Source organism: Pelodiscus sinensis, chromosome 14, assembly GCF_049634645.1.
Source record: "Pelodiscus sinensis isolate JC-2024 chromosome 14, ASM4963464v1, whole genome shotgun sequence".
Classification (NCBI taxonomy): Eukaryota; Metazoa; Chordata; order Testudines; family Trionychidae; genus Pelodiscus; species Pelodiscus sinensis.
Genome location: NC_134724.1, coordinates 37232247 through 37247112, shown reverse-complemented (window position 1 = coordinate 37247112; position 14866 = coordinate 37232247). Strand labels below are relative to the sequence as shown.

The 14866-nt window shown below is 44.2% G+C and overlaps 1 protein-coding gene across 12 annotated transcripts in view; it reads left to right on the top strand.

Moving 5' to 3' along the window:
* Positions 1–14866, top strand: part of MYO9A (myosin IXA) — a 307802-nt gene that overhangs the window by 122777 nt on the left and 170159 nt on the right. For all 12 annotated transcript variants that reach the window (XM_075897522.1, XM_075897517.1, XM_075897519.1 and 9 more), the window contains 3 exons: positions 4852–4946; positions 11754–11816; positions 12606–12705. In XM_075897522.1, the coding sequence (XP_075753637.1) occupies positions 4852–4946; positions 11754–11816; positions 12606–12705 (258 nt within the window). The remainder of the gene's footprint in view (positions 1–4851; positions 4947–11753; positions 11817–12605; positions 12706–14866) is intronic.

Here is a 14866-nt window from a genome sequence, read left to right as displayed (position 1 = left end):
TGTATTGCTCGAACAGAGGAGTATTGAACTTTTTTCCCTTCAGAATGTTGAGCCCTGGCCAGTAAAAGCTCTGGCCTTGCCTAGAATTTTAGGAATGCTCTTTATGGAGTTTTGCCAATAAGCATGTACAGCCTAGCGCCAATCAGCAGAGGGAAATATGAACAGAACAGAATTTGTTTTAATGAAATAGTTATATTCACAGTTTTTCAAGGCTGTACTGTTACATTGCACATAATCATACCGGCTTTACAAGAACACAGTGTACAGTTCAAATATATCTAGACTTGCTCATGTATAAGGCAATTTAATAGGACTTTTTATAGCCTAGTCACTCTTTTAGAGAGACCTTATAAATAAAACAAAAAATATATTAAATTGCCTCAAATTAATTCTCAACTGTTCTTGTTAGCGAGTTGGTAACTCTATTTTCAGAGTGCCTCTGCCATATGGTTAGTCTTGTGAAATTACAGCAAGACATGTCCTGAAAATCTCTCCCAAATAAGAGTGAAAAAGAAAATATTGCAAATATCTATTATGGACCCTGCGATACTACACAGAATAGTTTCCATGGACTCTCAGGTCATAAAACAGGTTGGCTTGTTGTGTAATCCAAAAGAAAAATGTGGTGAAGCCCACATCTTCCAAAGATGGAGAACTTACTACTCCAACACTTGTAATTCCCTATCCTTAGTCCAGACCTCTGATCCATATGTTAAACACGTGAGCTAAGGAAGCTTACTGCACTCCTAGGAACTGTGACGGCTAAATCTCTCTCCAGCGAGGCAGATGGGCCTCTCTGAAGAAGTGGGGAGAGCTGGTGGGATTGTGGGAGGAGTGAAGAGATCTGCAAATGTCCGTTTCTGTATGTGAGGTTGTTCATTTTTTCCCTCGGCCAGTGTCAGAAATGAGGCTGTCCGCTTAAGAGACCTGTGGGCTTTTGCGAATTTTTCTCTGGCTATGTGTGCCAAGCAGAACAGAAGTGTACGTCCTTCAGATGCTCGGGGCAGCCCTCCATGCAGTTTTCTTGTTACTGATGTGGAAAGCACTGAGGATCTATGTCCAGGCTTGTGGGAAGTGGACAGGAAGAAGTACTATATCCTGTCTGCCGTAGGCGTGGGAAGTAGAGGTGTGGGGGGGCTGTAGCATTTTGCACCCAGCGTCCCTGTGCCCAGGGGCTGCTCTGCTGCTGACCTGCAAGTCCTCGGTCTTGGCCTCTGAGCAGTCCCTGCAGGGTCCTACCGGCTTCTGCAGCCACTGGGATTCTGCTGTCTGCAGCCTGCCTTCTCTGGGGTCCAGGCCACCAGCCCTGCAGGCTCCATTGCTCCTTGGGGTCCTGTTGCCAGCCCGAGGCTCCACAGCCGCTTCTTCTGGAGCTAGGTTGCCATCTCTCCCAGACTGGATGCCATTTGCAGTAATGGTGTCCAGTCCAGGAGAGTTTGCAACCCTAGGTCTGACCCCAACCTGGGGTACTGATGGGCACAAACAAGTGTGGGATGAGGCCCAGCTTAGCACCTCCACCCTAAAAATAGTTCCAGCACAACCGCTATCTGATTGGGGAGCATCTCCTGTAGTTGTATTTTCCTTGAGTCGATACCCTGGTTTACTGCTGCCTAGAAGCCTTCCTAAATAACAATTGTAATAGACTTTATTTTCACTCTAAAAATGATCTGATCATTTAAATACTGTACTTCCCAGAGAACTAGAAAACCAACGCTCGTAAATCCTTAATAGGATCGATATATGGTTTATTTTTTTTAAAGAAACATGAAAGGCTGATGGGGGTACAACTGCATGACCATATGGCTGTCTGTTGTACAATGTTGCTTGCTGATGCAAACTGCTTTAAGCGAATAACACCAATTTGCTTTAAATAAAGCTTCCTTCAGTCACTTAGCATCTGGGTTTGGTGATCTTTAATTTCAGCCGTGTTCCAGAAAAGGTTCATAAAACTAAATTAATAATAATAAATAATTAAGTACAAACCATGTTCCAAACACAGAATTATTGTTCTAAGTTTATTGGTTTTATTCAGAGGACACCTGGGGCAGTGTGCTGACTGACATGGAATATAAACACATGCTGCTCCTTAAATTGGTGGAGGTTGGACCCCCCCGGTCCAGCACCCTCAGGACCTGACCAGTACAGAATGAGGGGATTTGTCAGCCCGGGGAAGGTCCCCTGCCACTCCCCAGCCCATTGCCCCTCAGTGCTGCTGGCCCCATTTCTGCCCTAGCCTGCCTCCAGCCCCCGCTACTGCCACCCAGGCTGGGCTGCTGGACCCACTGTCGCAAACCTTAGCTTGGCTGTGAAGTGGTGACTAGCATGTTTGTAATTAGATTTTGAACTCTGTTGACCTATAGACTGTACCAAAACTTAGGGGGAGTCAGTCAGTCCCCCCTGCCCTAAAGAGTTTAGAGTGGGAGTAGACAAGACAAAAGGGAGGTGGGGAGATAGGACTAGAAGGGTGAAGTGATTTGTCCAAGGTCACATTAAAGGACATGGATGGTGTCAAAAATAGAATCCAGATTTCTGGATTCCCAGTCCACTCTAGACCATGTTGCTGTCTCTTTGTTGTGGTTGGTACTACGTCAAGCAAACACTTCTCCGCATGTTCTTAGAAAGACAAGAAAAGCTGTTCGTTAGTAGATTCATAACTGCTGCAAAGAGAAGTGTAGAGTGTTTTGTTATGTAACTGACTGGTGCTCATAACATAAGACATGCATTTCTCTCCCTCCTCTCTCTGACAGTCCTTGTCCAAAGCATCATAGCTTCACTCATCATTTGGGTAGTGGTATTTGTTTAGCATGCTGCTTAACATTCTGCTTTTCCTTTGGATTCTTCCAACTATACAATTTCAAATTAGAGTTTTTTTTATTTCAAGTGAGAATTCTCTTGTCCCAAATTCTAACCTAAAAAAAATCCCTTGGTTTTATTTAGAACCTCAAGGGAGGCTGGATACAACATAGTTTTTACTACAGCACAGCACGTAAGATAATGGAAGTTAGGGAATACGGAGTCATCTTGCCATTGAGGCAACTTTTAAAAACCTGCCCTGAGAGCTATTCATCTCACGCATTTTTCTTACTAGTTTCAATCTTAAACCTTGGTAGAGGATTGTGTTGAAGTGATCAGCTCTGAACCAAAAGAGCAATCCTTGAAAATGAAAGCTTACTTTATCAAGAGACGTAAGAACTAAATCGCTAGTTTGGTGTTTCAAGACACGGAGGTAACATTAGCTTCTGTGTATTCTCAGACTGGTTGCTTCAGAATTTAGTAGTAAAGGGAATAAATATGTACAGTCTTCGTATTCGAGGCAAAAATGAATTTGGAATGTTCATTTGATAATTGTAAAGGGACCTTATGTACAAAATATTGTGTCTAGAGCAGATATACCATTTTTGGGTATTGAGTAGTGGGATTGTTTGTAGCAATCTGAGATGACCTTGTGTGCAGAAGTAGGGAGACGACCGTGATAACACCCATGCACACGATTGGATGTTTTTCCAAAACATCTACTGTAGGAATTATTTTGGAGAAATTCTATGGGCTGTATTACACAGGGGGTGAGACACAGGGCATGATCATAGTGTTCCCGTCTGGCTGTGGGTCTGTGAATCTCTGAAACACTCAGAGTACACCAATATTTACCAGATTGCCTATAAAATTGATGGTTTTCTGGAATTGTAAAACTTTTTTTTAGTGACCCGTAGAAACTAACATGGATTACATTGAATTTTAACAGATTCCACATGTTCACATTTGAAAAAAAATCAGCCAGCCATTAAGACATTAGTAAATATGTTTCATAGTGGATTCACTGGATTTAATTCTCTGTGTGATAATGGGCATTTGTGTTCCCTGCTTCAGTGATTTGATTAGAACCAAAATATATGCAAAAACATTACTGTAGGCTTAAAGAGGATTGTTTTGTTGCAGGATGTGATTTTGAGCTAGCACACGCAGTCTGAAGTATTCAATTCTATTTTACTGAGACTCATCACACTGCCTCTAGCTTTGAACAGCGATGGTTTAACTCAGGCTCTGCTTGTCAGGATAATCCTGCATTACTAGAGTCAGGAGGCCAACTCTGCTGTTCCCAGTGGCCTAATAACTCATGAACAGCTGCACTGGTTAGAAACAGCTTTGTTTTCTGATCATACTGGCTAGGGAGTCTTTACTGAAGCAGAACTACTCTCATCAGTATGTATCAGTAAATTAATATTTCAGTAAATACCGGTTTTTAATGAAAGTAGGTGGGAGAGATGCACTTGATATAGGTGCAGTCCTGTCGTGTCAAGCATTTTACAGCCGAAGATGGAAAATGGAAGCATAATGCAGTTTAATTTTTAAAATCTAGATAGCAATAGATTAGTATAGACTATTGCTAATGAACTGTTGGAGTAAAAATCTATCCAGAAATTGAATTCTTATTTGTTCAAATAATATTTTAAGAAGCAATGATGCAAATATGCTTGTAAGACCTTCTAAATTATCTCAGCCAATACTTTTGGGACAGGCCTCTACTCCATTAGGGAAGTAATCCATTTCACACTAGCTGAGCATTGATTTTTCTCACAGCAGAGGTTTATAATGGCCTATGATGGTTTGGTTGTATGAAACTGTCATACGGCTCCTTCCTATGTTAGCTCTTACGTTGGACATCAAAACAACCCCCTGAGGTTCAGTGAGAAGCCTTGTATTTATGAAATCATTCAGCCATCCTTCCCAGGTTTTCAGCATTATTTGTGCAATGCCAGCCAAGTCCCAAAAGCAAGCGTGTGATGTGCATGTGAGTTAGGCTATCTGTAGCTTCTGAAGCACAATAATAACATCTTTTCTTTACGATGACAGGCTTTTGGAAATGCAAAGACGGCCCATAACAACAACTCCAGTCGCTTTGGCAAGTTTATTCAAGTGAATTACCAGGAAACAGGCACTGTGAGAGGGTAAGTGGCAATCAGCAGCAGTTTGGGGTTTAGAATGGGGTGTATTTCATAGCCTGATATTCTTACCTTTACAACAGGAATGTAAACACTCAGAATATCCATATATGTGGCCTAGAAGGTTAGATGTCTGCGCACACTCTCTCTCCAATAAAGGCCAGCTTTCTTATTTTACAGCTACCTGTGTGGGGACATATGAAGAGTTTGCTTGTTATGAATTAATGTTTATCGGTAATGCAGCGTACGTTTTCAACCGTGCCTCCGTTTTTAGCCTCATGCCTCACGCCTCACAGGGATATAGGTCATGAGAATTGTGTGATTAAAATCCTGTGATGACAACATAGTCATACTCTTTCTCTTCATGCTCATAAGAAAACTGGTTTGTTCTATCATGTGTTTTCTTTAGCTACTATATCACCATGTTGGTTTTGTTTTTGTTTCCAAGCAAAATAATGTCACACTTTATTGCCTGGTTTTCAGAGGGGCTGAGAATCCACAGCTCCCCCAGTGACTTCAGAGCTAGTTGTGGGTAATCAACACATCTGAAAGTCAAACATCAGCTTTCCAGCCTTTTAAGGCAATTTTTCATGTCAAGCCCAACTTGCTCACCACCTTTATTTTTGTTTTAAACAAGCAGTTCAGCAATAAGTCCATACTTGTAATGTTGAGACTCTGCTACTTTGAAATACAGGCAGTCCCCGAGTTACGCGGACTTACGAACGGGGCTTTCTCACCCCGGAGCTCACAGGCAGAGGGACTGCCCAGAGCGCAGCGGTCCCGCCACCTCGACCTCCGGGGCGAGGAAAGCTGCTCCGGGTGCCCCTGGTCTGCTGGGGACCGTCTCCAGCAGACGAGGGACACCTGGAGCAAAGCCAGGGAGGCGGAGGGGTCCCGCGCCTCTGAGGCTTTGCTCTGGCAAAGCCGGGGAGGCGCGGGACTCCGCTGCCGCTGCGGCTTTGCTCCCCGTGTCCCTGGTCTGCTGGGGGGGGCACAGCTAGTGCCCCCCCCCCCAGAACCAGGGAGACATGGAGCAAAGCCCCGGGCCTGTGGTAGAGCAGGTGGGGTGCTGCCGGTCGGTCCTGCAGCACCGCTCCTTGGCGCTACTGGACCAACCCGGCAGCACCCCAGCTGCTCTGCCCCAGGAGTCCTGATTCAGCCACTGCTGATCAGTTTCAGCAGCGGCTGAATCAGGACACCTGGGGCAGAGCAGCTGGGGTGCTGCTGGGTTGGTCCAGTAGCGCCGAGGAGCAGTGGCACTACTGGACCAACCCAGCAGCACCCCAGCTGCTCTGTCCCAGGCGTCCCCAAGTCAGCCGCTGCTGAAACTGACCAGTGGCTGACTACAGGAAGCCCCTGCCCTGGGGCTTCCTGGAATCAGCCGCTGATCAGTTTCAGCAGCAGCTGACTTGGGGATGCCTGGGGTTCTTAAGTTGAATCTGTATGCAAGTCAGAACTGGCGTCCAGATTCAGCCGCTGTTGAAACTGATCAGTTTCAGCAGCAGCTGAATCTGGAGGCCAGTTCCGACTTGCATACAGATTCAACTTAAGAAAAAACCTATAGTCCCTATCTTGTACCTAACCCGGGGACTGCCTGTATCTACTTAAATCAAACCCTGCATCCTTCTCCATTATAATGAGGGTAGCTGTGTTAGGAAGAGGATACATTTCCTCTTTTATTTTGAATACGGCTAAAAGAAACAAGGCCACTTCCTTAACTACACCATCAATTTATGCAGCCCCTTTTCATGACACCTCTTTGCTGTGTGATAGTGGTATCTGTGGATTAATATTATAGGTTTGAGACTAGCAATTTCTTCGAGTGATAATCTTTGTGTATTCCACTTATGAGAGAGACATGCACACCGTGGTACTGAGTCCAGGATTTTTGGCAAGCCGTATCCATTGGCTCACACTTGGACTGTGGGTTTCCTTGTGTTCCAAGGGCTAAAAGGGGGTGTTGGCTAACACCTCTTCAATTCCTTCTTGCCATCACCTGCTCTAAATTGGAATCTTTGGTGTCCCCAGCTATTTTTACTATCATTGCTGTATGATGTTAAATGTAGTTAGTTTTTAGCTTTAGTATTTGTAGTATAGTCTACACAGGCAGATAATGTAGTTAGCGGTGTGTCCTCCCCCGCATCCCCCTCGAGACATAAGTCCGGGGTCCTGGAGTTGAAAAACATTACTTGCCATTGCTTTTTAGTGAGTGACAGACCTCAGTGCTGCTTTCCTTGATTTGATGAGGCTCGTATTTCTACCAAGTGTAGTATCTGCCACTGTACTCCTGTCCTCCCCTCCCCCCAGGCCCAACTCATGAGTATCAGACACTGAGACTCGGAAAGCATCTAATAGAGAAGGTGATGAAATCTCAGTTGAGCGTGGGCTAGGGACTGCCCCAGGTACGTTAGTTTCCCCAAGTGGGCAGCGCCTCTCTCAGCTCAAGCTCAGGAACAGAAGCCAAGTTTGTTAAGCATGAGGAAGAGACTTGACACAAGAGCAAAGGGCACTTTCACAGACCTAAGTACAAATCATCTTCCCCAAATTCTGCCCCAAAGAGCGCAAATCCCTCCCTGACCACCTTGAAGTTGACATACCTGGGTGCTTAGGCCCAAGTAAATCATAGAATCATAGAATACTAGGACTGGAAGAGACCTCGAGAGGTCATCGAGTCCAGTCCCCTGCCCCCATGGCAGGACCCAGTACTGTCTAGACCATCCCTGATAGACATTTATCTAACCTGCTCTTAAATATCTCCAGAGATGGGGATTCCACAACCTCCCTGGGCAATTTATTCCAGTGTTTGACCACCCTGACAGTTAGGAACTTTTTCCTAATGTCCAACCTAAACCTCCCTTGCTGCAGTTTAAGCCCATTGCTGCTTGTTCTATCCTCAGAGGCCAAGATGAACAAGTTTTCCCCCTCCTCCTTATGACACCCTTTTAGATACCCGAAATGTTCTGAGCAGGAGAAGGAGGCATGCCAGGGTATGCATCCGACTGCTCTGACAACAGCTCTGATATTGAAGATTTGGGATAAACTGCTCTTGGTGCTCCTATCCCCTTCCAGTGCAGATGCAGTGCTAGTAGGGGCATGCCCATGGAGCAAGCTAATTGCTGCAATGACCAGGAAACCTTAGGGTTCCAACAGCTTTGCCAATGGATTCTACTGGTACCCCGGGGTGATCAGAGAGCTGCCTCCTCCTGGGGTCATCTGTGCTCTTAGCCACATTCTCCACATTTCAGGACCATCACTAGTCGTGTACATGGATACACCAGAGAGAGACTGTCCTGACCAGCCTTGAGGTGCAACCACCAGGACCTTCAGTTGTGCCAGAGATAAGCTTATCTGCCTTGGTTTTTTAGTCTGAGACCCTCAGGAGTGTCTGTGGTATTGGATGGAGGTGGCATGGGGTTTGAGCTCCCAGCAGATGCAGTTGCTCAGGAGACAGCTGGCACTCTAAGCCTTGTGGTGCTGCTCTGCCTGTTGATCCATCCTCCTGGCAGTATTGGGGACTGAGAACCCTACGCTAGACACTTAGAATCAGTTCAGGAGTCCTGTTTGCCATCACTAGACACTTACGGCTGGCCTCATTGGGTTATGTGAAGCTGAAATTGTTCTGACAGTCCCAGGGGCAAGCTTGTTGTCTTCACTGGTTGAGGCAGTTAGTCCATCTTCTCCATCTCCATCATCAAGTGACTTGAAACAATATTAAGAGCTTGTGCACAGGTGGCTTCAGATTCAGCTTGAGGAAGTCCAGGAGCCTCAGCACAGGTTTACTAGACATTCTGGATCCTCCCAGTCCCAGAAGAGTGGCCCTCCTCATCATTGAGGTCATCATGGACCCAGCAAAATCAATATGACACACTCCTCCTTGAGTGCCCATCCCATCCTGAGGACTGAGAATTGCTGCTTTGGTTCCATCGGGGGTGGGAAGGGTTCTCTCACCCACCGTCAAACTCTTGGGTTGAAGGTGGTTGCAGAGTTGTCCAAACACCACCAACGAAAGACCACTTCCTCGGATAAAGGACACCAGGAACTCCACCTTTTTGATGGAAGAGAAGACTTTTCTCCCTCCCTTCAATTCAGGATTTCAGATTATGCAGCGGCGTTGGTCTAATAAGATTTTTGGAATTTAAGGATAAGCTCTCTGCAGGAGATAGGGCCTACTTCCAGGCCTTAAAGGATGGGGGCAGATTAGTGGCCAAAAGCTTCTTGCCAAGCTGCAGTGGACGTGGCAGTTACTGTGCTTAGCGGGGATGGTGTTTTCATTGTTATGAAGAGAGACTCCTTGTTATCCTCAGGTTCCCCTAGAGAGGCACAGAGAACCATCCAAGATCTGTAGTGAAACTGTCAGCCTATTCTTTGAGAAGATGGATGAATCTCTTCAATCCCTCAGACTCAAGAACAATATTGGCTTTCTGACCACTTATACCCCTTTCGCTAAGTCAAAATACTGGAATCAGAGGTATAGGGAAAGACCACTCCTCAGCCATTTAACCACCAATGTCCTCAAGAGCCACCATGCTAAAGCAATGGTTGGAGCCAGTACCCTAGCCTCTGTTACATCAATACTCCAAACCCCAAGTAGCGAGTTCTTTCAATGGGACTGTTGAGATCTGTATTCCTTTCATGCTAATTCATTTTTGTCCTTTGATATTCAAAAGTTGCCTTACCCAGTTAGCCAAAAGTTGGAGGGCGCTAACTACAGATGAATGGGCGTGATCAGATAGCCATGCAGGTTGTTTAAGTTTCTGGTACCTCATACCCACAAACTGCTTGCCAGGTTGCTTCTCAGGGACCATTCTTATGAGGAGATTCTAAGACGAGTAAACTCCCTTTGCCGCAGGAGAGCCACAGAAAGGGCTCCACTTCAGCATTAAAGGAAGGGATTTATTCCTCTTACTACTTGATCCCTGAGCAGAATGGGGGATGGAGGCCAAGTCTTGATCTGAGACCACTGGACAGGTTCATTCAGAAACAAAAATTCCACATATCCTTAGCCCCAGTAACTCCTTTGTTAGGGGAGCCATGGAGGTCCTGGCTCTCAGCCCAAGAAGCCTGTTTTCAAATAGACAGCCACCCAGCCCATGGCAGGTTCCTCCAGTTTCTCTTCAGGGACGAGCATTACCAAGTCAGAGCCCTCCCCAGGGTCTTGACAAAAGTTTCTTCAGCTGTGGCAGCTCTGATGCAAAGAGAAGAATTTCAGTCTTCTCTTACCTCAACTGTTGTCTTCTGACAGGCAGTTCCTATGAAGACGTCCAGTGGGCAACAGTGTTCCGATCGGCCTTCTGCCTTCCCTTTCTAATCTCCCACATGCACAGTACATATAGGGCGTATTGCTCAAAGAAGAAATTGAGGTTACTTACCTGTTCCTGAAGGTTCTTCGAGGTGTGTGTTCCTTGTCTGTTTTCCACTGCCCATCCTCTGCCCGCTATGCGGGGAATTGTTAGAACTGAGGTGAGAATGGGAAATGGGAGAGAGGCACCACAGTTTGTCCTCAGTTCAGAACACGAGGAGGCTATGGCACGTGTGCAGGCCAATGGGCACTGCCTGCGAAAACTCCCAGACTCAGGTGCGTGCTGTGTAGATGTGGCCCATGTGTGGAATACAGGTAGGGCCCACGCCTCTTGAAGAAAATGAAGGAGCCTCTTGGCTTCCTTTAGAAATTGCACTTCCCTGTCTCTGACCATCTAATGTACTAGGTGTCTACACTTAGAGTTGTAAGCTCCTTGCGTGCCACCCAAAGCACAGTAATAGCATTTAAAAATAATTAGCTGCCTCTGTTGTAGTATGATGTATTGTTTTTCCACGAACCTCACAAATATACATTATTTACTTTCCTAACTGTGGGTAAATTTAAAAGAATAGATCTAACAGATGTTTGGATTCAAATTTTCAGAACTTGTGCAAAATTTGTCTGTCCTGTACATGCTATTTATCAGCCGTGTTGTTATGGTCGTGCCTAAGACGCATCCAAAAATGGACACCTCTTGTGTTAGCCACAGTAGGATAGCCCTGCTTCCGAGATTACAATTTCTGATGTTTTTAATTGCATTTGAATGTGCACATTAAATGTGCAAACAACTTGCAGAGTTCTGAAAACCACTGTCTAATATTAGGTTAAAGAAATGTACATGTTTAATCGCCAAAACATGAAGAGCTTATAAATGTGAGAAGCTTAGTATCAAGATGCTTAACACTAAAATTGCTTGAATGTATAATCTACCATAATATAGGAGGGTATTAAAATGGAGGCCTGAAATTGCAATGAAATCTCCATGGGCAAATCACTAGAGCCCTGCATGGGTACAGAATTTGTATCTGCATCTGCAGCTCATTCCACAAAATGCTGTGGATATCTGCATCCATATGCACAGATGCGGATACCCATGACCATAAAGCAGATGTCTGCGGATTTGCAGGGCTCTACAGATCACTTCATTATGTGATCAGGACCAAATGGGCTCTGATATGTATTTGGAATGTAGAGGGTTAAGCAGTCAGTTTTACCTTGCTGAATTTTGGATTAATAGGAATCTTAGATTCTTTAGTTTCTGTCAAGGTTTCCATTTAGGTTGCCTGCAAACTCTTCAGAGATCATATAGGTGTTAGCCCTGGCTTCATATCAAACTAAAACCCTCAAAAGTCAAACATAATTTCGGGCTTGTTCTGCAAGGAAGAAATGTATATAACTAAATGAAGAAGAATGAAACAAAATGCATCTTTTCTGTACAGTAAAACATTTCAGCAATTTTTCTTGTATATAAGTCGAACATGAGCTGAATGACTATTTATTTATTTTTGTTCCAGAGCTTATGTTGAAAAGTATTTACTGGAGAAATCCAGGCTAGTCTATCAGGAACACAATGAACGGTAGGAGCCTGTTTCTTTCATATGTATATCCTTATATTGTTAATGACATATTATTGGGTGCATGATAGACGGTTTTAATACCCTATTTTACCTGGACTGTAGGATATCAGTTTCACCATTCTAAGTATGTATTGCTAATCAAGTTACAGACAGTCGACCTGTAGCTTATCTACATGGTAACATTCAGGAAAGTGAATGTTAAACTGCGTTAAACCCTTGTGTGAATACACTTTTTCAGAGTTAAAATGGCCTTAATTCAGTTTAAGTTAAAGGCTTATCTACACTTGACATTCAGTAGTGGCACAGTTGCCCTGCTGTAGTGCTGCAGTATGTAGATACTCACTACAGCAGGGGTCTCAAATTCAGTGTACCATAGGGCCAGTGGGAACCCCCCTCTGGCAGGGCTCCAGGGGGTGTCTCCACATTTTTCTCCCCGCATGCATTTTCTGGCCCCACTTCCCAGCCCACATGCTTCCTCCGCCCTGGCAGATTTAATTCCCTGCCCCCTCTCCCTCCCGCCAGCAGCCCTTGTCCGCAACCGGCCCGGACACCTCACAGGCAGGGGCTGCTCCGGTGGGTGCTGGGAGCCTGCAGCAGCCCCAAACCCTGAAGGGGGGCACGAAGCCAATGAAAGTTAATACCATTCAGGTCTTGGAAAGTCCCAGTCTCAATTTGTATGCTCAGCTGCAGGCCCACAACTTTGAAAATCAGGTTCCTAGTAAACACAGAAGAACGTGTGCAGCTCTGATATTCATTTTCAAGTTTAACATAATTTTTGTTTGTTACCAGGAACTACCATGTATTTTATTACCTTCTGGCAGGCGCAAGTGAGGAAGAAAGATCGGCATTCCATCTTAAACAGCCCGAGGAGTATCATTACCTCAATCAGGTGGGAATGAACAGGCAGTGTTGGGGTTGTGACAGCATGTTTAAACAGGGGCTGTATAGAATGGGTTAATCTCTAGAATGGTGGAACACTCTTTCCCAGTGACAGACTTCTTCTCTGTTGATTTTACCTGTTGCTAATAAAGGAAATAAGATGAATGGTGAAATGTCTTGGCCGTGGTCTTTTTGTTCAGGATTTCATGATGAGAAATTCATCCGTGTTGGCACGTCAGCTGTTTGAGCGGGGCAATGACTTTGATGCTGTTTGTTTCCATCCTGAAGTGGAGTACAAAAGAATAAAAATATAAGCCGTTTACTGATTATGCTCTCCTGAGGGAAATACATTAATCACTTACCTTCCATTTGTATGAATGTTAATAATTAATATTTGTCTTCAATCTGGGTCTGTTTAGCTAGAGATGTAGCCACTTGTTAGCAGTGGGCTTGTTGAATATAACAGCTTGCATGATATTGTCATAATTCTGTAGCTTTAGGGATTGGCTGTCTGGTAGCATGACTTTTATTCTTTAACAATATAACAAGCCTAATGTGAAGAAAAGGTAGAAACCGTCAACCACAAGCCAGTGAGATACCTCTGTGGGACTAGTCGGTTTGCATCACAGAAAATGTATGCAACATTTATGGGAGCGGGTCTTTGTCCAGCAAACTGTCCTCCTTTACAGCAGGTGTGGAGAGGAAGCAGTTGGAGCCATCTCAGGATAAGGTCAATGCACAGCCCTGTAAAGATCCTTTGGATTGGGTAGGGTTCTCCTGCCACGAATGCATGCTAAGAGGGAAAAGGTCTTGGCTCCCATAAATATCAATTGGATTTGGACATGTGGAACCCTTCCTTGTCCCTGGTTAATTATCCTAAAACTCAAAACATAAAGGATCCCTAATTACATTATAGGTGATTAAAAAAAAATTAAATACATGTTTTACTTTGAAATGACAGATTTGCAAATGGTTTAGTGTATATTTGAAAGAAAAATGTGTTTTATAGGCTAGCAGTAAATAATTTGCCATTCTTGGATTACAAGTCAAAGCTTCAATTGTGTAAACATAGTGTATTGCAAATAACTTGTTCATTTTTCTTATAATTGCGAAAGGATGACACCTTAAGCGGGCTAAATTCTTCAGAAAATGGGAACTTTTAAAGACTTTTAAAGCTGTATGTTAAAGCAAGAATCCAATGTAATAATAATGATTACCACCCACGTTTACATTAACATTATGAATTTCACACTAGTGAACTAATAGTTTAATGCTTTTGCTCTTAAACACTAAGTATTTGAGACATCTGAGAACAGAGTATGTTCTTTATGTAACATCTGTTCTGTAAGTCGGAAGCATGGCGAGGCCAAGATTTGTTCGTTTGTCTCATAACCTTAATTTTGCTTTTTAAAACCAAGATTTTTATTACATTTCCTTTATTTTTTCAGTTGTAAAACTGTAATTTAAACAGCCTTTTAAATAAATAAAATAAGAACTAAGCAGCGTGATGTACTAGTTAGGGAGGTGGCTGACATGTTTAAGATTAAAACATCAATTTTAATGTAAATCATGGTCCACTGAAGATGGTAGGAGGTGCACAGAATTTCTGAGGCCGTGTCCAGACTCAGGGTTTTTTTCGGGAAAAGTAGCCTTTTCCCGAAAAAACTTCCCCTGCGTCCAGACTCAAGCCACGTTCTTTCGAAATTATTGCGAAAGAACGCGGCTTTTCTTTCGATGGCGGTAAACCTCGTTTCACGAGGAAGAACGCCTTCTTTCGAAAGTTCCTCTTTCAAAAGAAGGCGTTCTTCAATGTAAAGAGGCCGTCTTCGAAAGAGAGCATCCAGACTCGCTGGGAGCTCTTTCGAAAAAGCGGATTTCTCTTTCGAAAGATCCGCCTGCAGTCTAGACGCGATCTTTTGAAAGAGGCTCTTTCGAAAGATGCTTTCGAAAGAGCCTCTTTCGAAAGAAGCCTGCAGTCTAGACATAGCCTAAGTGTCCCTCAGTGGATCCTCAAAGCAGATTCTGTGTTTAGTTGAGGATTATAAGTCTGAAGTTTTTGGCTTGATAACTGTGTTGTATCCAGGCTGAGTAGTTGGAGAGAGCCAGCATTTTATCCATGTGGACCTACACAAATTGGCTTCTTCGGAAGTATTAAGTGTGTTGTTTCATGT